Genomic DNA, 25,192 nt, shown 5'->3' with positions numbered 1-25,192 from the left:
CAGAGGCAAAGAAAGCATTGAGTACTTCAGCTTTCCCCACATCCTCTGTCACTAGGTTACCTCCTTCATCCATTAGGGACTGCACACCCTCTCTGATCACCTTCTTCTTGTTGACATGCCTGTAGAAACCTTTCTTGTTATCCTTCACATCCTTAGCCAGTCGCAACTCCATTTGCGCTTTCGCCTTCCTGATAACCCCCCGGCATTCTCGAACTATACATTTAAGCTCCTCCCTAGTCATTTGTCCAAGTTTCCACTTTCTGTAAGCTTCCTTTTTGTGCTTAAGTACACCAAGGATTTCCCCTGTAAGCCAATCCGGTCTCCTACCAGGTTTGCCTCTCTTGCTACGTGTCGGGATGGTTTCTTTCTGTGCCTTCAATAATGCTTCTTTAAAATACTGCCAGCTGTCCTGGACTCCTTTCCCCTTCATGTTAACATCCCAGGGGATTCTTTCCATCAGATCTCTGAGGGAGTCAAAATCTGCTTTTTTGAAGTCCAAGGTGTGTATTTTACTACTCTCTTTCCTTCCTTTGGTCAGGATCCTGAAATCTACCATCTCATGATCACTGCTTCCCAGGTTGTCACCCACCTCTACGTCCCCTATTAGTTCCTCCCTGTTTGTGAGGAGAAGGTCAAGCTGTGCACGGCCCCTGGTCGGATCCCTCAGCACTTGTACCAAGAAGTTATCCCCAACATTCTCCAAAAACTTCCTGGATTGCCTGTGTACTGCCGTATTGGTTTCCCAACAGATGTCAGGGTGATTAAAGTCCCCCATGAGAACCAGGGCCTGCGATCTGGAAGCTTCGCTCAGTTGTTCGAAGAAAGCCTCATCTACCTCATCCACCTGGTTCGGTGGCCTGTAGCAGACACCAACCACAACATCACTGCTGTTTGCTCCTTTAAACCTGACCCATAGACTTTCAACAAGTTTTTCTCCCTCTTTATACTGGAGTTCAGAGCAATCATAGTGCTCTCTTACATATAGTGCAACTCCTCCTCCTTTTCTCCCCTGCCTATTCTTCCTGAACAATCTATACCCTTCCATGACAGCGCTCCAGTCATGCGAGTCATCCCACCAAGTCTCTGTTATCCCAATTAAATCATATTTCTTGGTCTGGGCCAGGGCCTCCAGTTCTTCCTGCTTGTTGCCCAGGCTTCTCGCATTAGTGTACAAACACTTCAGGTAACCAGTTGATCGTCCTATCTTCTCCATTCGAAACATGGGTCCTCCTTTCTCGCTCCTTGCTCTATGCATTTCTTCCCGGTATCTGACTTTCCCACTCCCCTCAGGGTTTTGGTCACCGTCCCCCGACGAACCTAGTTTAAAGCCCTCCTCACTAGGTTCGCAAGCCTGCCCGCGAAGATGCTCCTTCCTCTCTTCGTTAGGTGGATCCCATCTCTTCCTAACAATCCTTCCGCCCGGAACAGAGTCCCATGGTCGAAGAAACCAAAGCCCTCTCTGCGACACCACCTGCGCAACCACGCATTTACGTCCTCAATTCGACGATCCCTGCCCAGTCCTTTCCCTTCAACAGGGAGGATGGACGAGAACACCACTTGCGCTCCAAAGTCTTGGATCCTTCTTCCCAGCGCTACATAATCCGCAGCAACCCGCTCAAGGTCATTCTTGGCCGTATCATTCGTTCCTACATGGAGAAGCAGGAAGGGGTAGCGATCTGAAGGTTTGATCAGCTTGCTAAGCCTCTCAGTGACATCCCGAATGCGAGCTCCCGGTTGTCTTGTATTTTAAATCTATATTGCAGAAATCTATAATGCAGAAAACAGAGTTCTAGATATCTGGCACTTGGGCTGCAGGTTAATTCTCACACACCTCCTTGGGAATCCAGTGAGAGTTGGATCTTTTTAAGGGGAAAATTGTGTAAGCAAAAAAAATCATGGGGGAGCATCACATGGCATATGTTGGGGCTGTCAAATCTGTCTTCCTCTAAAGAAGTAGAATAACTTCAGCTGAAAATGGGACTTATCTGCAAAACACCTTCATGAGAAGTGGCAAGTCTCATTTCCAGTTCCCTTCCTGGCTGCTTCAGCCTGACTTCTAGGGCTGAGATCTGCAGGGAGTACTGAGCTGAAGTGAGATTAAACATTTTTTATTTCTCTCTTGAAGGTACAGTAAATACTTAGTTTTAACTATTTAAAATACTTGCTTTAGGTGTATCTACCTATATCATGCTTTGACAGATTGAGGTTTCTTTTAAGACTAGCTATCGGTAGTTCCTTAAATCTTAATTAAGTGCACACTTAAGGGAAACTTGGCCTAAGAATTTGCAGGGTTTATAAATGTGCAATTATTATTTGCCCCTTCTGTTTTAATAAAAGAACTTGGACCAGATTTCACTGGACAAATGGGCTTCCATCCTTTAGACCCAAGGGTCAATCTGGTTTTAGGCTTCTGTGCCGAAGGATTAATGAACAAAATTGCTAGAAAAACATTTTGGGGTGCCTACTCGTTCAGGTATCCAAAACTAAAGTTGTTACACGAAGTAACAAAGCCATTTGAAAATAATTTTGCTGTCTGAAATGTCACATAGCACATCTTTTTGTTTTCTTGTAGTACACTATGGTGAAGCACATGCTCTCTCCAAGTCCCACTGAAAGACCAGAGGCAGAAGACATCATAGAAAATCCTTTATTTGAAGACTTAGAACTCCCAGCAAAATCAATGCTTAGGCAGAGGTCACGGACAATGAGTTCCTCTGGAATTAAACATTCAAGACAACCAAGCAAATAATTGGGCACAATTATCCTGAGTATACTCAAGAGATCAAGGTGATTATTCAGCAGGCTGGATCCTCTATTACAGAACGTTGATCTCTGAAACAGTTATTCTCTATTTCTCACATTATGTAGAAAACATGTTGTATGGAATTCAGTTAAACTTGTTCACTATTTTTAGATGACCAGATGAAAGCCAGTAACTAAACTTTTTGCATTTCCTTGCTCTTTCTACCTTGATTCTCATAGGTTTATTAGTCTAGCACACGGTTTACATTTGTTTGGATACAGCAAATTTTAGCAGTGTGGGGAAACTGGAAAGAGATGTAATATGTAAATAGAATTAAAATACTGTATTTTTATAGAACAAATTAGTCTCTAAGCCTCGTGAATATATTTCCAGATCACTTGCTCTCTGAAGAAATGAAGGTGATCTTGAAACTTTGAAAAATCATGACTCCGTTTTTGTCCCTGGTGGGTAAAGTGGGAATCTGCACTATTTCAAAAGTGAAAGTATCACAGGTGTACATAGGGTCACTAGGCATAGCCCGTCTTTAGAAGAACTGGTGGCTTGTATTGCCACACCATAGTAGATTTTAGGGAATGCATTTTGTACATCCTGTAGAGGACAAAAGAAGGTTTTTTATGACCTTCCCCCTCCAAATTAACAAAAAAAGGTTATAGATACTGTTATGAAGAGCCATAGTAAAAAATTAAGCATCTATCAAAATCTTGAAATTCTGCAATTTTTCAATTAAGTCATAAGGAAATTATGTAATCTTGTAGATTTGTACTTTTCTAAATCAACTGTAGGCATTTGTATAATCTGCTAATTTAACTGCCTAATACTAAGCCTTTATTGTTCATTGTAAATATGTTCATTTTTATTTATAAAATGCAGAATCAATCCATTTGGGTTGGTAGTGTACAGAATGCACTTGATACTGTTGAAGTGCATTAATTATTGTGACTTCTTTCAAGTCTAAATGATTTAATAAAGTTTTTTATTGAAAGCTTTATAGTGCCTTGCTTTAAAAACAAAAACTATGCGTGATAAGCAACCCAGATGGCAGGTTGCATGGTCTGAGGGAGACGGAAAAGCCCATCTTCCAACTTGTTTTATTTTTTGTGCCAAATTTAATTTTATAGTCTGCATTGTGACAAGTTTGATTCTTGTTAACTTCTAAGACTGAGATGGGACTTTGAACTGTGCTAAAATATCGGCTGATCAAGGAGCTACATGAGACAGAGATGGACACTGAGACTTTCAGGAGAATTTCCCTTTGTCCTGAAATTTCTGAAGACTGGTCTTAATCGAGAGATGAGTGTATTGGGGAAGTTTGAAGAAAAAGCTTTTAGGCTTGTTATGGAAGGCGAGAAGTAATTTTAATACTAAAAATACTTTTTGTTTGGATGCTTTTTTTCTGTACTCCAGTAACTCACAGGGTTGTCTGGTATCTTTTGAAGTCTTCCTCCTTGATAAGGACCTTTTCCATCTCTTTAACCCCTGCCCTATTCCACAAAATGCCTCTATAGTTAGACTCTCAGTGAGTCAGGTTGGTATACTGCAGACAATATGGATGTCAAAGGTCTGTACCTGAATCCAGGTGACAGCAGCGTCTGACTGAAGTTGTGCCGTTTTATGCCATGGTAACAGCAGGCTGTAAGGATGTATCCACACCGCAGTTAAACATTTGCAGCTGGCCATTGTCACTGTCTCGCACTTGCTGGGCTTGGAGAGTCTAAAATTGTGGTGTAGACATTCAGACTTGGGCTGGAACCCATGCTCTGGGACCCTGCAAGTGGGGAAGGTCTCAGAGCTCAGGTTGAGCATCTGCACCATAATTAAGCAGCCCCATATCCTGAGTAGCTGACAATGCATGTGTTTAATTGCAGTGTGGACGTACCCTGAAAGGTCCTTCTTTGTGGTGTAAAGCAATATTCCCTGTAAGCTGTGTGCTTGGGTGGCCAACCAGCTGATTAGCAGAGCATCCACAGCCAGCAGCCAGTGCTTCTACTGGTGGTGCCCACCTGCATGTGCATTGGTGCACATGATCAAACTTATTCTGCACGTGGATGGAAAAACTTAGAGGGAACTTTGGTTTCCAGCCAGTGGAAATGTTCTGGATGGTGAGTGGCTAGATTGCCTTCAGGAAGCTGCTTTGTTTGAAAAATGCAGTGGGATTGAGGGTATTCTGGAACCAGACTATAGCAGAGTCAAAACAGGAGGGATCAGATGTGTTGCCTGCCTTGAGAGATTTACCTAGTTTCACAGTCAGACTGACTAGGGGGAGGAGAGGGGCCAGTTGCCCCAGTGCCTGGCAATTTAAATGGGTTTGGGGCTCCAGGCTGCCACTACCACAGCAGCAGCCAGAGCCCTGAGCCCTTTAAATTGCTGCTGGAGCCCTGTGTGGTGTACTTGAGGCGGTGCTGAGGGCTGGGTGGGGGAGGTTACACTCCTGTCCCTTCCATCCAAGGTGCCACCCACCCCCAAACACACACACCTTACTCAGCTCCTGGTGAAGTCCCCTGTGGCGGAGTTTCTGTCAGCCACACCTGAGCCCCAAAATACTTCATCCCTCATCAGCAGAGAGATTTTGTTATACACTCTCTGGCCACATTCCAACTCTGGTAAATCCCTCCTCTCGCCACCTGCAACTGTTAATGTTGTACTGTTACGCAGCTGCTGAACTCCATACCCGAGGTTTCCATAGCCTTGTAGTGATAAGTGATTCTTAATGTCCCTTACTAGGTTCTCCAGTGTCTTGAGACTTATTTAGCCAATTGCAAACCACTTAGAACATCTCACACAACTGCAAGCCTCACAAGTTCTATGGAGTGACAAATGTTTCCATATTTGCTTCAGCCCGTTGTGTCAAGTTGGTTGGGTAGCCTTCTGAATGTCTGGGACACAGCAAGTTCCTTTTATATATTACATGAGGAGACTCCTTGTGGTAAAAGCACAGATCTTCACTGCCTGGAATCAGCACTATACTATCTTACAAACTAAACACACAATCCATGTGCATGAAAGCCACTCCTACCTTTCTATACTTGCTCATTTTAAGTCTCTCAGACTTAGTTGCAGGGCTTATAAACTTTCCATACTACACGTGTGTTTCTGAAGAAGACAGGTGAAATCTACCATGATGTAAAAAGCCAACACAAGACCAATGCACTGTTGAGGTCACTAGAGGCTGCGTCTTGGGCCATCCCTCTGCACCAGAGTGAATTTCATTCATAGGGTAGGACCTATAAAGTGCATGATTAACTTTATACACGAGCAGTCACCTTGAAAAAGTGCAAGTAAAGTAGAGCTTATAACACAAACATTTGAAGGACAAGTGAATGGCCTTTGCAGGCCATTAGTGAAGTGCTATGAGGTAGCACATATCACACTCAGCTGTAGAGTACATCCAAGCTAGAAGGAGCTTGGTGAGCACAATTCATGTTTTCACGCCTACTTTTTCAATGTGAAGGATGAATCATCCACAGGCAACTTTTTTTTGCTATTTATATAGAATTAATATTTTTAATGGAAAACAAACCAAATTGGCCATGGCCACTCAGCTGCAAGATCAAGGTCCTTTGCTGTTCTTTCAGCAAGCACTACTAATTTTGTTCACAGCACAAAGGGAGAGGAGAGGACAATTTGTAGTCACACTGTTACTTGCATTTCACCCGAATCACAGCCAAAATAAAAGTAAATTTGTAATTTTGCACGCAATCTTTAAAAAAAAAAATCAATGAATAAATTCTCTGCCCTTCCCCCCCACAAAAAATGCATAAATTGCCACACACTCTGCATCGGTCACATCCTGCAACAAGTAACCCAGAACAAGTTATTGTTTGTGCTTGCTCTTCAGCACTCCAGTAGGCATTGGCACTTTAATACTGTACTCTGGATCTTGAGCGGTCTTGGAAAACGTGGCTATTGAAACCATATCTTCTCCGATATCCACCTGAGACCGGCGCCTGCAGATGAACAGTTTCTTCAGAGCCCGTTGGAAGTCCCGATTCAGAAAGGCATAGAGCATGGGATTGATAGTAGAATTGCAATAACCCAACCAAGTTATGATCTTGAAAGCATCGACTAGGACTGTGCCTGTGGAATCAGCACCTTTGGCAGCTAGCCAGACATTCAGCACAAAATACGGCAGCCAACACAATATGAAGACGGAGATGATGATGCTAATTGTCCGGGTGGCTTTGTTTTCCAGCTGCAGGTTGTTCTGCCTCTTGCTGTTGGGATGGTAGTGAATTTCGAGGGTCTGAGACACGATGCGGGTGGCCTTGAGTCGTGACGCTCGATAGATGAAGAAATACATACTGCACATAATCATGAAAGGGACAAAAAACGCCAGGGCAGAAGCTACAATGGCAAAAGTCCAGTTGGTGACAAAGATGCACTCTTTGCCAGCATCAAAATCAACACCGGGTATCTCATTCCAGCCTTGCATGACAGGAAGGAAGGAAATGAGGGATGAGTATACCCACACGATACACGTCATCACAATGCACCTGCAAATGGAAGATCAGGAAGGTAAAAACTTGGGAGCACAGGTTATTCTGAGATCATCCTTTGAAAGCCACTAACACTAACATCCTTTGATACTCCACAGGTATGTTTGTGGAGATCAGTCAATGTTTTTGAATTGCTCTGAAGAGGTAAGTATACAGTAGAGAAGCCTCAGAGACAATGTTTGGATCCAAATTTGAATATTTCCAAAGTCTGGATAATTGGGATTAGACCTAGAATTAAGCCAGTCTGTGTCAGGGTTTGCACTTTGCAACACTTTGCCACATCTTAGCAGGACCCTCAGAGATACTCTTAATTTCCCAACTACATTTATAAATGTTTACATAAAAAATGGTCACATTCTGCCCTACTATTAGCTAGAGATTTTATCTTGCCAGAATGATCTAGCTAGTTTGTTGGTTGCAAAGGGCAGGGCCTGGGCATCTTAAAAGTCAGACATACCCAAACCATCCCAGTAGCTAGTAACCCTCTCCTATGGAACACTGGTAGGAGCTTAAAACTTCCCACACCGCTGGAACTGCTGGGTTAAGACGGTTAGGATAAATCCATGACCATGCCCACACCTTGAATACTGTATCCAGTATTCTAGTCATCACATCTCAAAAAAGGTGTGTTAGATTTGGAAAAGGTACAGAGCGAGGCAATTACAGTGATTAGTGGAACGGAATAGTTTTCATATGAGGAGAGATTAGAGACTGGGTCTGTTCAACTTTGAAAAGAGATAATGGGGAGTGTATGATAGAAGTCTATAAATTTGTGATTGGAGTTGAGAGAATGAAAAAGGCAATGTCTGCCCCTTCACATAACACAAGAACCTGGGGCCACCTTATGGAATTTATAGGCAGTAGATTTACAATAAATAAAATGAAGTAGTTCACCCACCACACAATCTGTGGAACTCCTTGCCAGGGGATGTGACGAAGGCTAATTATATAAATGAGCTTAAAAAAAAGTTCATGGCTGATAGCCATTGATGGACCTATTCTCCAAGTTGGTCAGGGATGTAACTCCATGTCTGGAGTGTCCCTACACCTCTGACTACCAGCCACTGGGACTGTATGATGGAGGATGGATCACTCTAAATTGCCTGGTTCTGATAATTTCCTCTGAAGTATTTGACAGTGATCACTGTCAGAAGACAAGCTGCTAGGCTAGATGGACAATTAGGCTGACACGGTATGGTCATTCTTATGTTAATTCTACCCACTGTGGCATCGTTACCTCCTAACATACATTTGGTGAGCACACTGACTCCACAGTGCTTGTAGGGATGTATCAAGCCTATACCGTTACCATTCATGTCATTGCAACATGCTCCTAATTCAAAAGGTGCAATCACAGAAGTGCACTCTGGCCCGGTCAGCATGGGATTATCACATATTCTCCACCAAAGAAGCATAGGAGTAGGGCTCTTTAAATGGTGGAAAGGGTTGCTTATCAAATATGGATCAGATCTTGAGTGGTGGTTGCAAATGGCTCATCTGGAATGGTCATAGTATGTTCCACATCTGCATAAAATCTCTGAAGGATTTGGGCACCATGGAGAGGTGCTTCTCACCTGGCCCCAAGCTACTGCAGTGAGAGATGGCTGGGGTTGGCCTTTTCCTGCATACGGAACTCCTGAGCTACAGCCCCACCCCAGAACAATGATTTAAATGAAGCATGGGCATTTTCATTGTGTTTTCCAAAAAAGAAAAATTGAGTTAAGGTCCCAAGCAACGCCCGGTAAATCTTCTGGTTATAAACAAACTAATACCTGAATGCTTATGTTGTCAGGCGTGCGTGTGAATTGGACTAATTAATTCACCATTTCTGTGGTCTCCCTCACAACCAATGAAAATTTTGCATGTTAATTAGCTGTAGAATAAGGATGGTGATTAGTTGAGTTGCCTCTGAGATTGCATACATGACTTAACTGTACCTGTATGTTGCATGGGTGTAATTCATCAAGTCAATGTCTGAGAACTTAAAAATTGGGACAATTACAGCCAGCGAACCCCAGTGGTGCCTGACCCTGGTGATGCTCTAACCAAAAGACCTCTGTCATGCTTGTTGCTAGTTCCATTGCTTCACACTGACTGTGAAGACATTCTAGGCTTTAGAACGACAATCCTGGAATCTTTTTACATAGATACTAGTTTAGGATACGACTTGGCAGCCTGTGTCTTGGTACTTGTATGGGCTCCATTAGAGTAGTAGTTGACAGTCTCACACTCTTTCTTTAGCCTCACAACACACATCGGTGAGGGTAGGCAGGGCTATCCTCCCCAGACTAAGTGACTTGCTCATGGTTACGCAAGAAGCCTGTGGCACAGCAGGGAATCAAACCAGGCTTTCCCAGATCCCAGGCGAGCATGCTAACCACTGAATAATTCTCACTGTCAATTCCTTATCTTAGTTAATGCTCAGATTTGAATTTGAGATGTAAGAGCAGGAGTGACAATCTCTCCGAGTTAGACCTGTTCACATGCTGTTAGCATGTTTTAGGATAATTGTTAAATCCTGGAATTGGGACTGATGATGGAACATCTGACATCCTAAAACCTCCCCCCCATTCCCACAATCTTCTGAGAGGTCTACTCACCTGCCACGTGACATCCTTGTGGAATAATGGTAGGGGGTCACCACAGAGCAATATCTATCCAGACTGATAAAGCACAATGTGACAATGGACGCTGTGCAGAACATGACATCAAAAGAGATCCACACTTTACAGAACAGCTTCCCGAACAGCCACATTCCTGTCACCTCATAAATTATGCTGTGGGGTGGTGAGAGAGAGAGAGAAAGAGAGCACAAAATATGAAGTTAAAATTGAAGAGGGGTTATTTTTTCTGCTATGTAGAAAACTATTTACCCCAAACCCAAGTTAATGTTGTACCCTGTTTGTGAGATTAGTGAAAATATGGCAATTGCACTGACATCATGAAATTTTGCTAGGAGGCAAATGGGAGTAATCTTCAAGTTTGACAGCCGAGGCTATTTAGCATGATATAGGACACAGTTAAGATTTCACATATGCTACCAGCTGGAACACTGTTTTATTGGAAGCCCTTGACTTGTTGCAGTTTTAGTGCAGATCATCTCTTATTTTTGTTTTGTTTTGGTTTGATATGTTTGTCACAGGCTTTTTCAGTGCCTCCAGAAGACACTTGTGGAACCAAGATGGAAGAACTAGGCTTCACAACAGCTCATGTTTTTGAACTGCATTTTAATAAGTGATCAAATCCTCAGTCATGTATTTTGTTCAGGTTCCAAACCATGGAAACTGCTGTCCTTAAAGCTAGACATGGAAAATGTGATTATTTTAAAGTGGAATATTTTTGAATTTTCTTTCTATGGGAAATGTTGTCTTTTCATTTGTGAATTGGAACAAAAACAAAGGGTGAAATTTCAGAATGTAGTGCTTCACTCCAAAAGCAGCTTCATTGATTTCAGTGGGAGAATTTGTAAACCTGTCCTTTAGACCCCAGTCCTGCAAAGCTTTATGCACATGCTCAACTCTCGGCACTGCAAGTAGCCCTGTTCAAGTGCTGAAGTTGATGCAACTACTCCGAGTGTGTAAAGTGAAGCACCTGCGCAGGTCTTTGTAGTATCAGTGTACTGCAGGAAGGACAGAGTTTGAGGCATAGTATAGATGCCAATCTGATTCCACACTGCTAGCTGACCTATTGTTATCTTGTTCTTAGTAGTGATGTCTGGTACTACAGATTGAACCTCTCTAGTCTGGCACCCTGCATGGTCCGCCACGATTATAGTTGGCTGGAATGTTCACTTTTCATGGGTGTGACCAATTTTCCCGTGGTCCCATAAAGTTTGACAGCCACCAGTCCTGGCTCTGTGTTCTATGCTGTTATTTCACTCTAATTTACCCCTAAATGTCTTCTAAGAGGCCAGGTAGCAGTGGAAGTGTTGATAATGCTGCTAGATAATATTCTATGGTTTGGCAAATTCTCTGGTTTGATCCTGAGGGTACCAGACAAGAGACAAGATGACATGCATCTGACGAAGTCTGGAGGTGTGCCTAACGTAGTGAATACAAGCAGAGAGAGGGTAAGTTTAGAAGATAGGATACACAAAGAAAAAGTTAAAAATCACTTAGGAAAGTTAGATGTCAGCAAGTCACCAGGTCCTGATGAAATGCATCCCAGGATACTCATGGAGCTGATAGAGGAGGTATCTGAGCCTTTAGTTATGATCTTTGAAAAATCATGGAAGACAGGGGAGATTCCAGAAGACTGGAAAAGGGCAAATATTGTGCCCACCTATAAAAAGGGGAATAAGAACAACCCAGGAAACTACAGACCCATCAGTTTAAGGTCTGTCCCAGGGAAGATAATGGAGCAGGTAATTAAGGAAATCATATGCAAACACTTGGAAGGTAATAAAGTGATAGGGAATAGCCAGCATGGGTTTGTGAAGAACAAGTCATGCCAAACTAATCTGATAGCTTTCTTTGATAGGATAACGAGCCTTGTGGATAAGGAAGAAGCAGTGAATGTCATATACCTAGACTTTAGTAAGGCATTTGATACGGTCTCGCATGATATTCTTATTGATAAACTAGGCAAATATAACTTAGATAGGGCCACGATAAGGTGGGTGCATAATTGGCTGGATAACCGTAGTCAGAGAGTTGTTGTTAACGGTGCTAAATCCTGCTGGAAAGGGATAACAAGTGGAGTTCCGCAAGGGTCTGTTTTGGGACCTGTACTGTTCAATATCTTCATCAATGATGTAGATATTGGGATAGAGAGTACGCTTATTAAGTTTGCAGATGATACCAAACTGGGTGGGGTTGCAACTTCTTTGGAGGATAGGGACATAATTCAAAATGACCTTAGCAAGTTAGAGAAATGGTCAGAGGTAAACAGGATGAAGTTTAATAAAGAGAAATGCAAAGTGCTCCACTTAGGAAGGAACAATCAGTTCCATACATACAAGATGGGAAGCGACTGTCTAGGAAGGAGCATGGCGGAAAGGGATCTAGGGGTCATAGTGGACCACAAGTTGAATATGAGTCAACAGTGTGATGCTGTTGCAAAAAAAGAAAATATGATTCTAGGTTGTATCAACAGGTGTGTTGTAAGCAAAACTCGTGAAGTCATTCTGCTGCTCTACTCTGCACTAGTTAGGCCTCAGCTGGAGTACTGTGTCCAGTTCTGGGCACCACATTTCAAGAAAGATGTGGAGAAATTGGAAAGGGTACAGAGAAGAGCGACAAGAATGATTAAAGGTCTAGAAAACATGACCTATGAAGCCAGGCTTCATGAACTGGGCTTGTTTAGTTTGGAAAAAAGAAGATTAAGGGGGGACATGATAGCGGTTTTCAAATATCTAAAAGGGTGTCACAAGGAGGAAGGAGAAAATTTGTTCCTCTTGGTTTCTGAGGACAGGACAAGGAGTAATGGGCTTAAAGTGCAGCAGGGGAGGTTTAGATTGGACATTAGGAAAAAATTCCTAACTGTCAGGGTGGTCAAATATTGGAATAAATTGCCAAGGGAGGTGGTGGAATCTCCCTCTCTGGAGATATTTAAGAACAGGTTAGATAGACATCTGTCAGGGATGGTGTAGACGGAGCTTGGTCCTGCCTTGAGGGCGGGGGGCTGAACTCGATGACCTCTCGAGGTCCCTTCCAGTCATATGATTCTATGAAGTGGGTCTTTGCCCACGAAAGCTTATGCTCTAACACTTCAGTTAGTCTATAAGGTGCCACAGGACTCCTCACCGCTTTTGCAGATTCAGACTAACACGGCTACCCCTCTGATACTAGACAAGAGAGGATCAACCTGTATTATGTAATGCTTGGAAAATGTAGATACTGCCTGACAGTATGTATGAGCTATATATTTTGTAACCTTCTTGCTGCATCACTAGTCTGAAATCCAATGAAGATTTGTATGAGGGTCCCTTTGTCTCTCTAACTAACCCACTCTTTTTTCCCTAAAGCTGATTAGAAAGAACTGATTGTTCCCTTCCACTGTATTGTACAGGTTCCTGCTTTTTGGCATGTGCTAATGAACAAAACAGTGCAGTAGCTTCTCTGCTCAATGCAGGAGGTGAAAGGTGACACAGCCAAGCTGGAGAGTTGGGGAAACTAACTCCACTCCTGTTTCCTGTGGAATATGCTAGCCAGCTCACTCATCTAAGACAATGTTGGTTCTACCCCAAAGCTGCCATGCAGCTTGATAGAGGGTCTCTATAGACTTTAAATCTCCATATGAAATGCCCATAGTACCTGAGCTAAGTGCATACAGGGAATGTCATCATTCTGGGAATCTGAGACACAGAGAACCTTTAGCAATGGTTCCCCTGTTTCTTTGCAAGCAAATCTCACTTCCAGTCTGACAAAGTTGTTATGCCAAGCTCCCATCTGACTGGATATTTATCCATAAAGGGTAGCATGTGCAGATCCACAAAAAGCACATGGCTTGTCAAGATGCACAATCAGTGTGAGATATAAGTACGGGTGATATCGCAGGCAAAATCTATTTATGTTGAAATTATGCTCCAGCCTAGTTGTTCTCACATTTTAGCAACCTAAGGACCCCTGTTTTCACTTTAATTTTTGAGGGGGACCCTCCTCTCCCATCCCTTCACTGAGGCCCAACTCTGCTCCACCCCTTCTCTGATGCCCTGTCCCCACTCACTTTTACTGGCGTGGAGCAGGGGGTTGAGGTGAATGAGAAGGGTGCAGGCTTTAGGGTGATGCTGGGGATGAGAGGTTTGGAGTCTGGGAGGGGACTCTGGCCTGAGGTATGGAGCAGAGATGCGGGAAGGGCGTCAGGATGAAGGGTCCCGGTGGTGCTTACTGTAGCTCCCAGGGAGCAGCTGTCAGGTTCTGGCAGCCCCTAGGCACATGAATGGCCAGTGAGGCTCTGCATGCTGCCTTCACTGCCCCCACAGCTCCCATTGGCCGCAGTTCCCAGCCAATGGGAGCTGTAGAGCCAGCACGTTGAGGGCGGGGGAGGGGGTGGAGGCAATGCATAGAGCCTCCCTAGCTGCTCATGTGCCTAGGTGCTACAGGGACCTGCAGCTGCTTCTGGGAGCCATGCAAAGCTAAGGCCAGTAGAGAGCCTGCCTTAGGCCTGGGCCCCCACTCTTAAAAACTGGCTGCTGGGTAGTGGCTCCCCAGCCTTCAAGAGGCACTGGGAGGGAGGGAGGGAGGGAGGGAGGGAGGGAGGGAGAGAGGCAGGAGTTGATGTAGGGAACAACAGACCCCCTCCTCCCCCATTCATTGCACCGCATTCAGAATTGCTAAGTGGAGTACTTTATTTGAAAATGCTTGGTGTGCTGGTTGCCCATAATCAGAATGTCCAGCCAGCTCCTTCTCTGCCTCATCTCAGCAGGGCATTTCACCCCTTAAAACGGCAGCTCCCAGTGCACGGGCAATACAGCTAACTGCTCAAATAGCTGATGGGCACCCTTCGGTGGCGGCTCAGCTCCTCCACGAAGGAGCACACGTTGCTGCCCGAGGCGTGTTTGCACCTCTCCTTTCCCAACCCGAGGGTGTTGTGCTGGGCTCCTCACTAACACATTGCTCTGAACTCGTTCCCCCCAGTGACTGATTTGCATGGTACAGAGCCCTTCTACTGCTGGGACCTCATGGAGAGTCTCTGTTGGCGGAAGTGCAGTTTGGAGGCAAACGTTTCTGGATTTGGTGCCGGCTGATCACAGTGATGCCTATTGTCTGCAGCCCTTTAATGTGCTGTGTCCGAGTCTTCCAGCCTCCTAATGCCCTGAGACATGCAGTAGCTCAGCTCCCCTGCCCCCCCTCCCTCCGCCCAGAAATAAAACTCTGATAGCTGGACCCCTGCAGTGCTCCAAATGGCACCCTGCCTGGCAAGTTCCCCTTCTCGTGTTCCTGATTGTTGTGGTGTCTCTCACCCGAGTGGATTATTTTCTCTCTAGCTGTATAATTAAACCATTGGTTGTCATGGAAATACTTCCCCACTTGAAATGCCATCTACCAACAATCCCCCCGCCCCTTTGTATTCTCAGCCTACAAGCATTACTCCTCTTCCGTACAAGACGTAAACACAGACCGTTTCCTCAGCTTTTTTGGTTACCTCCATGCCCTGAGAGGTGAGAATCCTCCACCCCCTCTGCGTTCAGTTCTGTTGCTGACTCAACACGCTGAATTCTTCGCTCCTCCTTTGTGGGGAAGAAAGCCCCTCCCGCTGCTGTGGGGGGTACTTCCTCCTAATTTGAGGGGGAAGAGTGTGAGCTTACTTGGGAAATGCTCTCTCCTCCCCCCATCCTGGCTACTGCATGGCCATGCTCACTTTAGCACGTCTGCTCCCTCAACTCAGGGAGGCTGTGTCACAGGTGGGAGGCAGAGAGGGCATGTGGGTAGTAGGGTAAGTAGGAAGGTCTTGCCAAGGAGAGCTCTTGTTGCCCTTAAGGATGAAGGTCCAGGAGGGGACCGTCCCAGCTTCAGGAAGAATGGGGGAAGGCCAGAGGACTGCAATATGCTTATGGGCCAGGCATGGGGCAAGAAGAGCATCTGATGGAGAGGGCAGGCTAGGATTTGTCTGTTGTGGGAGCAGGAAGCCTGCGGTATCTGGGGAGGTTCTGGGGGTTGTTAACCCACCACCAGAGAAGGCCCAGGTGACTTGTCCCTACTGCAAACTCCAAAGGAGACATGACAGAGAAGCCCTCACTGGTAGGGTTGCCAGGTGTCCGGTTTTCACCCGGACAGTCCGGTAATTGTGTCTTCTGTCTGGTAAAAAACCAGAAAATACAGGACATGTAAAATGTCCGGTATTTTCTGTTTTTCTTGGATGGAAGGCCGGCGGGGACATTTTCCCCCAGCGACCTCTTTTTTTTTTCTCCGTTTTTTGTTTGTTTTGTTTTGCTTTGTTTTTTTGCTCAACCAATTTTTTTCCCCACCATGTTTGGGATTTTTGTGAAGGTATTTGGCAACCCTAGCCCTCAGCACTGGGAAGAAGGCAGGGGAGACAGTGCGCTACACTTCCAGGGTGGAGTTTTCAGAGAGGGAGACTAAACTGAGGGGAGCCGGAGGGACAGTAGATCCTCTTCTCTGGGCTGAAACAGGGACCTGGTGGTAACAGAGAGCCTGAGGAAGCAGTGGTGGGCAGTGAGGCTGCTAGAAGCACGCTCCCGTTGGAGACGCGGTAATGGCTGCTTTTAGTTCTCCTTTGTCTGAGATACCGCTTTCCCTGCTCCAGCCGGCTGGCATTACCCTGGCTCCCTTTGGCATGGTCACCATCAGGAAAGCCCCAGCTCAGCTCTGGCGCAAGGATTCCACGATTAATTTGTGTTCCCAGTAGGAGGGACTCGCAACAGCCGAGCTCTGATCACAGCCAGTCCCCACCGCAGAGGAAGCCAGCGGGTGTGTAGGCCCAGCCTGGCAACCACCTTACACTGCTGCGAGTATGTAACTGCCAGCGACTGCCTGACTCTACCCACCCTGCCTCTCAGAGTCAGGCAGCAAATCGTGATCCCGCTCTCTCTGCCATCTGCGATCCTGTTCTTGTGCCATTTTGGCTTGATCCTGAACCATGCACCAGCCATGAACCTCTGGCCAGCTTCATTCTGTGAGGAACCACCTGCTGACATGTCCGGGGGCCATGTCACGTACAGGGCCTGTATACCAAAAGTGTGCTCTGTTCCCCCCAACTCCCCCAGCACATAATGAGAATCCCGGTGTAAATAATATAGAGTCCCTAATCCTGTTCCCAGTGAAGTCATCCCCAATATTCCCAATGACTTCCCATGGGCCGGAAGGAGGGTGGTGGGTTATTCCATCATACTCCCCAAGCTGGTGCTGTTGGGCTTCATATGGCCAACAAAGCTGACCTGAAGGCGGAAAGAGATCCCAGGGTGGTGGCAGTGATGAGTCTGTAAGAAGAGCTGACCAGAGGATGACCATTGCATTTTGTGGCAATAGTCAAGGTTTTGAAATTTGATTATGTCCTGCCTTAGAAGGAAACCCAAATTGTTGAACATCTGCATGAAAACAGAAGCATGTTGATCCTGGTAATGGCCTAGAACAAGGAAGCCCTGAGTTCACGTCCCCCCTCTGCCAGATTTAGAGCCCAATTTTTCATCCCAGAGCACTCTAAATTAGTTAGAGCAAGAACTTGACCCTTGGTCTGCCACCTTCCACTCCCAAGTATGCTAACCTCCCGGGAGAATCACACTCACTCATCCCCCTGTGCCCCAAAACCTTCCTGATGAAAGTTTTGTGGTACCTTTGAAGCTTGGATGAAACAGATTACAGAAAATGTTGCTAACAGCTGTAGTTGGAACCTGAACTGAGATTTTTCTGAGTTACTATGACAGTCTATTAATACTGTTGGAAAGGGTAACTTTAACTCTCTTCTCACACTGTTTTTGTTTTCCTCAGCCAATATTTCATAGGCTTCCACTCAAACTGTGGCTCACTCTTTGCTTGGAAATCCATTCAGATCCACATTATTTTAACATAGTTGCCTTACTTCTTATACATCAGGGTTTAAACTTACGGAGAAGGGCCAGATTCACTTGTAGACTTTGGCAGCTTTTCAATGCTCTGATGTCTGGAAGCAGATGTGAATTGTTTAACCAGATGGTTTAATTGGGTTTTATGGCCATTTTGCATCACGAGAGAGCAATACAGGCAGAGTGTAGTGGTGAATCCAGACTAAAAGGTCTAAATAATTGGTCTAATCCCCCCTTAGTATTTTCATCCTCATGTTAATAATTTTAGCCATAAATTTGTTTTCACCAGTGAAAGTGTAGTGAGGATGCAATAATAAAGGAAAGCAATCCTGAAACATAATCCTGGTCACTTCTGTCTTCTCAAAAGTTTTCAACACAACAGGTTTTTTTTCAGTTTTCAGTTTATAAATCACAAGCGGATTCAGATAGCTGAAAATAACAGAAAATGTTCTAGTCTGCCAATGGAGGTAAAGCATTTATTTTTCAAGAACGCCACTCCACTCCTTTAGTGCTGTTTGGATTGGGGTAGAAGTAATATGAAAGAGGGAATGACTGGGATAAAAATAGGACAAGATGATATAATTTTTAAAGTATGTCAGGTTAAAAATCCAGGCGTTATATGGGTTTCTCTGAATATAAAGGCTCAGGTTTTTTTTCTCCCACTGGTTTCAGACTCCACTGAGTGGAATTCAGTTGACTTGCTCCCAATTTACATGAGTGTAAATAAGGAAACAATCTGATCCAATACCTTTATCTTAATGGAAATATTATCATTATTAAATTCAAGACAGGACTTAGCTGAGAGCCTGATCACGTTTTCCTTGAACACTCAAAACTCCCATTGCCTCCAGTGGTTTCCGTATGCTCGCAAGGAACACCAAACTGGTCCCTGAGGGAACAAGAGTACATCTACACTTCAGATGGGAGCTGGCTGAGTGCAAATCTGTTCGGACCCCACTGGTATGTATACAGCTGCTAGTGCTACCCACAGCTACACTGCTGATTTTAGTGTGCTAGCTGAAGCAGAGCCAACGCCAGGCTGCAGCGTCGACATACCCTGAGTGTACATTATAGAGAGTCTGAGATACAGGGAGGTGAAGTGAGAGACCCATGGTGAGTTTGTAGCAGAGCTGGGATTGGCTGGCCCCAGGCATCCTGATTTCTATCCCCCCTCTATTAGACCATTACCCTTGCCTTATACATAGTAGCCACTACGTTAAGTGCTACCAAATACTGTACCATCAAATACATGCATTACAAGCAGGTCTTACCTTACAAGCGGTGCTTACCTAAACGGCATGACCAGACAAGCAACAAGGAGATCTGCCATGGCTAAGGACATAATAAACATGTAAGTTGCGGTGCGCAGCCTCTTCTCCACCACGGGGCAGATAAAAACCACCGTGTTCCCAAACAGAGTGATCAAGTCTATAAAGGTGAGTATCAGGCCAACAGCCACCTCCCGGAGACCAGTTCCTGCCCCTGTCCAGTTGCCCTCTCTTCTTACCAAGGACAGGGCTGTGGAAGAGATGTTGGGAAACGACGATACGTTTTTGTCCATCAGCATCTTCCCCCAGGGTGCAGGCCTGGAGCAGAAAAGAAAAAAGAAAACCTACAGGCTTCAAAGCAAATTAATTCCCTGTCCAAGAAAGAAGAGATGAAAACTATAATTATGCCTCATTCACTTAAAAAGTCCCACGCACCCTCATGAGCAATCTGCCATCCCTGTGTCATTGTTACCGATTCACAGGAGGGTGCTTCTCATCCCAACGATAAGGTTAGATATGTACCACACAGGCTGACATGCATCATGAAAATTAAAAGCCCTCCTGTGAATGAAAAGCACATCATTAGGCTGGGGGGAAAAGCCATGGAAATTTAGAATTAGAGCAGCCTTGCTAGATCTCACTCACCTGCAGCGAGTCATCTTATTTGACAGGCAAGTAAAATATTTTCTCATTATCACCTTAGTCATTGTCAAGGAACTAGAGAAGAGTTTTTTGAGTAGGCTGGATAGCCCATTGTTCAGCATGTGCCCCCTTCTATGCACAAGCCACTGACAAAATGGATCTGCTACAGCTCCTAGTCAAGGAATTTGGTCCTTGAAATCAAGCTCTAGAGGTTTATGCTCTTACTTGGAGAGGTTCCCTAGTTTGGTTCCCAGTAGTGATCAGAATGGTGACATAATGTGCATTTATGGCTAGAGCTATTTAGGAGGAAATTCTGACATTTTTGACACTTATTTTTGTTCTGAATCATAATGGAAAACTGAACATTTGCAAGTTAGCACAGAATGGAAATTCCCACCAATTTTGATTTGGAGCTCAAACTGCTTCAGTTTGATAATGCTGAATTGCTCCGTTTCCACGTCAAAGTGTTAGTGCAAACCAATCTGATGCAGATCAATCGAAATGTACTGCTCTGGTGCTGAGTCATAGCTGACATTGCAGTCACAGGCTAAGAACATACATATGTCACGGCAGCTAGAATTCCCTTCCATAAATTCAGCTAGCCAAATCCAGCCATCCGAGTTACAGGAGAATCTCTAGGTGTGACAGCATATAACTCTGGATTCATAACCTCCAAACTATTGTAATTATTTTTGTACAAGGCATGTCTCATAAGGTATCATCTGAAAACTCATAATTTACTGGTCAATATTGTCCTGATTAAAAAATGAAGCAACATTCTATGTGACATTATAAGATTTTATGGTATGATGTTATTCAACACAGCCCTGAACAAACTGGAGTTAGCAAACCCTGTCTGCATATAATTTACATATAACCAGTAAACAGAAATAATCAAGCAGGAGGGGAAACAGAAAAAGCTTAATCAGGTAAGAAACAGTGAACTACTGTTTCTACTATAAGGTGGGTGCATAACTGGCTGGATAACTGTACTCAGAGAGTAGTTATTAATGGTTCACAATCCTGCTGGAAAGGCATAACAAGTGGGGTTCCGCAAGGGTCTGTTTTGGGACCAGCTTTGTTCAATATCTTCATCAACAATTTAGATATTGGTATAGAAAGTATGCTTATTAAGTTTGCAGATGATACCAAGCTGGGAGGGGTTGCGACTAATCTGGAGGATAGGGTCATAATTCAAAATGACCTGGACAAATTGGAGAAATGGTCTGAGATAAATAGGATGAAGTTTAATAAAGACAAATGCAAAGTGCTCCACTTAGGAAGGAACAATCAGTTTCACACATACAAAATGGGAAGCGAAGGTCTGGAAAGGGATCTAGGGGTTATAGTGGACCACAAGTTAAATATGAGTCAGCAGTGTGATGCTGTTGCAAAGAAAGCAAACATGATTCTGGGATGTATTAACAGGTGTGTTGTGAGCAAGACACGAGAAGTCATTCTTCCACTCTACTCTGCGTTGGTTAGGCCTCAATTGGAGTATTGTGTCCAGTTCTGGGCACCGCATTTCAAGAAAGATGTGGAAAAATTGGAAAGGGTCCAGAGAAGAGCAACGAGAATGATTAAAGGTCTAGAGAACATGACCTATGAAGGAAGGCTGAAGGAATTGGGTTTGTTTAGTTTAGAAAAGAAAAGACTGAGGGGGGACATGATAGCAGTTTTCAGGTATCTAAAAGGGTATCATAAGGAGGAGGGAGAAAACTTGTTCATCTTGGCCTCTGAGGATAGACAAGAAGCAATGGGCTTAAACTGCAGCAAGGGAGGTTTAGGTTGGACATTAGGAAAAAGTTCCTAACTGTCAGGGTGGTCAAACACTGGAATAAATTGCTCAGGGAGGTTGTGGAATCCTCATCTCTGGAGATATTTAAGAGTAGGTTAGATAAATGTCTATCAGGGATGGTCTAGACAGTATTTGGTCCTGCCATGAGGGCAGGGGACTGGACTCGATGACCTCTCGAGGTCCCTTCCAGTCCTAGTATTCTATGATTCTATGCTTCCATGCCCTAGTCCCCTTTTAGAAATGTTTGTCAAGAGGGGGTCTGAAACTATAAAAAGGAGGGACAAATCCCCAAAGACACTCCTTGCCCTCTCTCCTTTCCCATCCCATTCACTGCATCTGAAGTGACCAAAGAAATATTCACCGTGCATACAGGTCCTGACCTACAGGGTTTGGTCACTAAGGGCACATCTACACAGCTGGGGAAAAGTCAAATTAAGCTACACAACTTCAGCTACGTCAATTGCATAGCTGAAGTCAAAATACCTTAAATTGACTTTTGGTGAGATCTACACAACAGGAACGCTTCCTTTGACTTGCCTTACTCCTTGTGAAATGAGGGCTACAGGGGTCAGAGTAAGACGTCTTCCAGCTTGCCATTATTTTGGAATAATGGCTTGCTGTGCAGATGTGCTCTTTGTTATTTCAGAATAATATAAGTTATTCTGAAATAACGCTGCTGTGTAGATATACCCTAAAATACTTGAAATCATGTGGCGAGAAACTGCTTGACTCTGATACTGTTTAAGTAGGTAATAGTATAAATCTTCCCTTTATTTTTCTGGTAAACATTTCTGGCTTTATGCCTCATTATTTGTGCTCAAAATTTCTCTTTGTAGTTAACCAATTTGTTTTACTGCTTTTTTCTAATCCAGTGTGTTTACATTGAGGTGTCTGAATAACTATTTGAGATTTAAGTAGGAGTCTTACTCTGTTTAAAGAATACTGGACTTAAAGTACTTTGCGCTGTCTTGGAGAAGACTGGCCAGTACAGGATCTGGAGGGACATTCAGGGCAGAGGGATGTGTTGGGGTCACCCTGCAGTAGAACCAAGGATGGTGAGAGCCAGAGTGTGACCAGGCATGGCAGACAGGCTGCACTTACACACAGACATGCAGGGTATGACCTGCAAAGTGGGGGCTGTTTGTGAACAGTGCAGGGCGGTATTACTGCAGCAAGGCATTGAAAGGCACCCAAAGTTGCAGGCAAGGGTGACCCAGACCTTCACCAGTCTGTAATCTGCCTCACATGATTTCTGCTGCCAAAATACCACGTGCTGGGAAAGCAAGACAGTCCCTTGGATGGCCAGGAATCCAAAAAAGATTTTTTTGTTTCAAACCAATACTTCAAAGTTTACCTGTAAATTAAATGGCCGTGCAAGTCACAGGGAACTTGTGCCAGTGTAGGTACTAGAAGGATCACTAAGAGGAATTAAGAACCCCCAAATAACTGTCGCACTGATATTTACATTTTCAGTTCTGATTGCCACTATAGAACAGCTGTTCTTTCCAATTTCATGCACTTCAATAGTCTAGGAGGAGCTGACTGTTAACTGAACAGCTATGTCAAAATCTAAGCCCTCATGGGAAAATTACCTTTCCATCAATACCACAGCCTTCAGCTTCTAATGTAGCAGGGGTTCATGCGTGACTGTTCATGCACACAGCCAACTATCCCCTGTTCCCACAAACATTCAGACATCCTTCATACAAACCCCTGGGCAGGTAAATCTGTGACATTTAGCCTCTTGACCTTGAAGGTTTAAATTAGACTATGCACACTCCTACTTTCGGCTCTTGATTAGCAAACCACTTTGTTGACACAGACATATTGCAGCGAGTGAAACTTCCTGGGAGCGCATTTCTCACTGTCCCCACCCTATCCTCCTCCTCACATTATCAGTGCCTTCCTTCCTATCCAACACAACTGACAGGTTTTGTTTGCTTGCTTGCATCCCACATAAACCATATTTCTCTTTTCATGGCAAAAAAACTGATAATCTGATATCAGCAACACAGTTTTCATCTCCGAGGCATGCAACATTTCATACTTAATATGCTCAGATATAGCAATCTCCTAGGAAGTTTCACTCACTGAAATATGTCCATGCCAATATAGTGGATTACAAATCCAGAGCCAAAGAATTATGCATATTCTAATTTACACCCTCAAATTCAAGCACCTTAATGTCAGACATTTATTGTTAAGGAAACTGCTGTGTCCACACAATATTTTTTCTTGAATGAGTGTGGTTCCACAGGGTATGTCTACATTATGGGATAAGGTTGAATTAAGATATGCAACTTCAGCTACATTAATTGCGTAGCTGAAGTCGAAGTACCTTAACTTGACTTTCGGCTCTGTCCACACTGCAGGATGTCAAAGGGAGCACACTCTTCCTTCGACATCCCTTACTCCTCATGGACAGAACTACTGGCATCAACCGGAGCACCCTCTCAGGTTCCTCACTAGACCTGCTCATTCAAACCCTGGAAGATCAACACTGGCAGCTTCCATCTCCCCTGTGGTGTGGACATACCCACAGTGTGCATATGCGTTTTATCTGGATATGAAAACAACTGCATAGTTAAAACAAATGCATACGAAGCACATACTTCTAAATACTTTTTCAAGATTTGCCCTTGTGTACACACATACAAATCACACACAGTCTGTATTCCCTCCACACTGAACTTTGCATTAACTGTAAATTGAGTGCTAATTATGCCACTCTGCGACAGAAGGAGAACACAGGGGAACTAGCCATGGGGAGCTGACTTTTGCTCACTAGGGTGCCCTATAACTGCAGAAAAGAAAAGCCACGTTGCCCTTTTCTAACAGCCTTTCTCCCCTGCCCCCTCTGACCGACCAGGTTTTCAAAGACAATAGCAGTAGTCCCGGTGCTCTGAGCTATATCTATAAGCATATACAAAGAGGTACATCCACACGGCTAGATTGTAAGTGCCTGGTTCCTCCCGGTGTCCTGAATGTGTTGTCTCCGCGGATGCATTTGGGGGGAAAAGGCTCGGTGGATGGGTCACACCCGAGTACGAGACACAGAGGACGCGATGCCAGGTTCTGCAGGACACCCCAGCAATGAAGGGAGGCAGCCCGGGCACTCACCTTTCCGCCCCTACGGCTCCCGGCTTGAAGTTCTTGCAGGGTCGCTTCCTAGAGGGCGTGCAAGGTGGAGCGGCAGCGTCTCCTCCGCCATCAGGGAGTGGGCGCCCGCGGGACGCGTCCCCGCTGCAGCACCGGGGCGCACGCGGTCCCGGGCAGCTCTCGGGCTCTGTTTCAGCAGCGCCTGCTCCGAGCAAGGCGCCTCCTCTGCCCACTCCCCCGAGCGGGCTGGAGCCAGCGGAGAACGCGCCACGCGCCCTCCCGGCTGCGGCCAGCGGCGGCGTTCACCGCTAGGGCCACCAGGGGGCGCGTCTGCGCCGAAGCGACACGCGTGTCCGTGTCCAGTGCCGGCTGGGCTGGGCGAAGCCCTTGCGGCTGGCTGCTGGGCTGGCCGGGGACAGGGCGGGAGGGAAGGCAGCGGAGTGTCGCCCCAGGGTGTACCCAGCTGGCCCCACTCAGAGCCCGGCAATAGCTCTCAGCCCCTGGCAGTCACTACTGGCCAGCCCCATGCACCCCCCCTTCCCTGGTGTCAGTCACTGGCCAGCCCCATGCACCCCCCCCTTCCCTGGTGTCAGTCACTGGCCAGCCCCATGCACCCCCCCCTTCCCTGGTGTCAGTCACTGGCCAGCCCCATGCACCCCCCCCTTC

At 45.1% G+C, this 25,192-nt stretch overlaps 2 protein-coding genes across 5 annotated transcripts in view; one reads left to right on the top strand and one right to left on the bottom strand.

Annotated features, from left to right (window-relative positions):
- The window catches only part of EIF2AK3 (eukaryotic translation initiation factor 2 alpha kinase 3), a 70,804-nt gene extending 66,651 nt beyond the window's left edge, over positions 1–4,153 (top strand). For 3 of the 4 annotated variants that reach the window (XM_025185612.2, XM_075930964.1, XM_075930962.1), the window contains exon 17: positions 2,573–4,153. In XM_025185612.2, the coding sequence (XP_025041397.2) occupies positions 2,573–2,749 (177 nt within the window). In that variant the 3' untranslated portion in view covers positions 2,750–4,153. The remainder of the gene's footprint in view (positions 1–2,572) is intronic. The other variant, XR_012904441.1, reaches the window with a different exon arrangement.
- Positions 4,154–6,458: 2,305 nt separating this feature from the next.
- Positions 6,459–24,664, bottom strand: LOC102447960 (histamine H2 receptor-like). Its single transcript, XM_075930965.1, has 4 exons — positions 24,548–24,664; positions 19,009–19,305; positions 9,858–10,034; positions 6,459–7,254 (listed from the first exon to the last, which is right to left on the bottom strand). The coding sequence occupies exons 2-4, from the start codon at positions 19,284–19,286 to the stop codon at positions 6,576–6,578; spliced, it is 1,134 nt and encodes a 377-aa protein (XP_075787080.1). The 5' UTR covers positions 19,287–19,305; positions 24,548–24,664; the 3' UTR covers positions 6,459–6,575.
- Positions 24,665–25,192: the final 528 nt, after the last annotated feature.

The sequence above is a fragment of the Pelodiscus sinensis genome, chromosome 5 (genome assembly GCF_049634645.1).
Source record: "Pelodiscus sinensis isolate JC-2024 chromosome 5, ASM4963464v1, whole genome shotgun sequence".
In the NCBI taxonomy this organism is placed as follows: domain Eukaryota; kingdom Metazoa; phylum Chordata; order Testudines; family Trionychidae; genus Pelodiscus; species Pelodiscus sinensis.
This window is presented reverse-complemented; position numbering and strand designations above follow the sequence as displayed.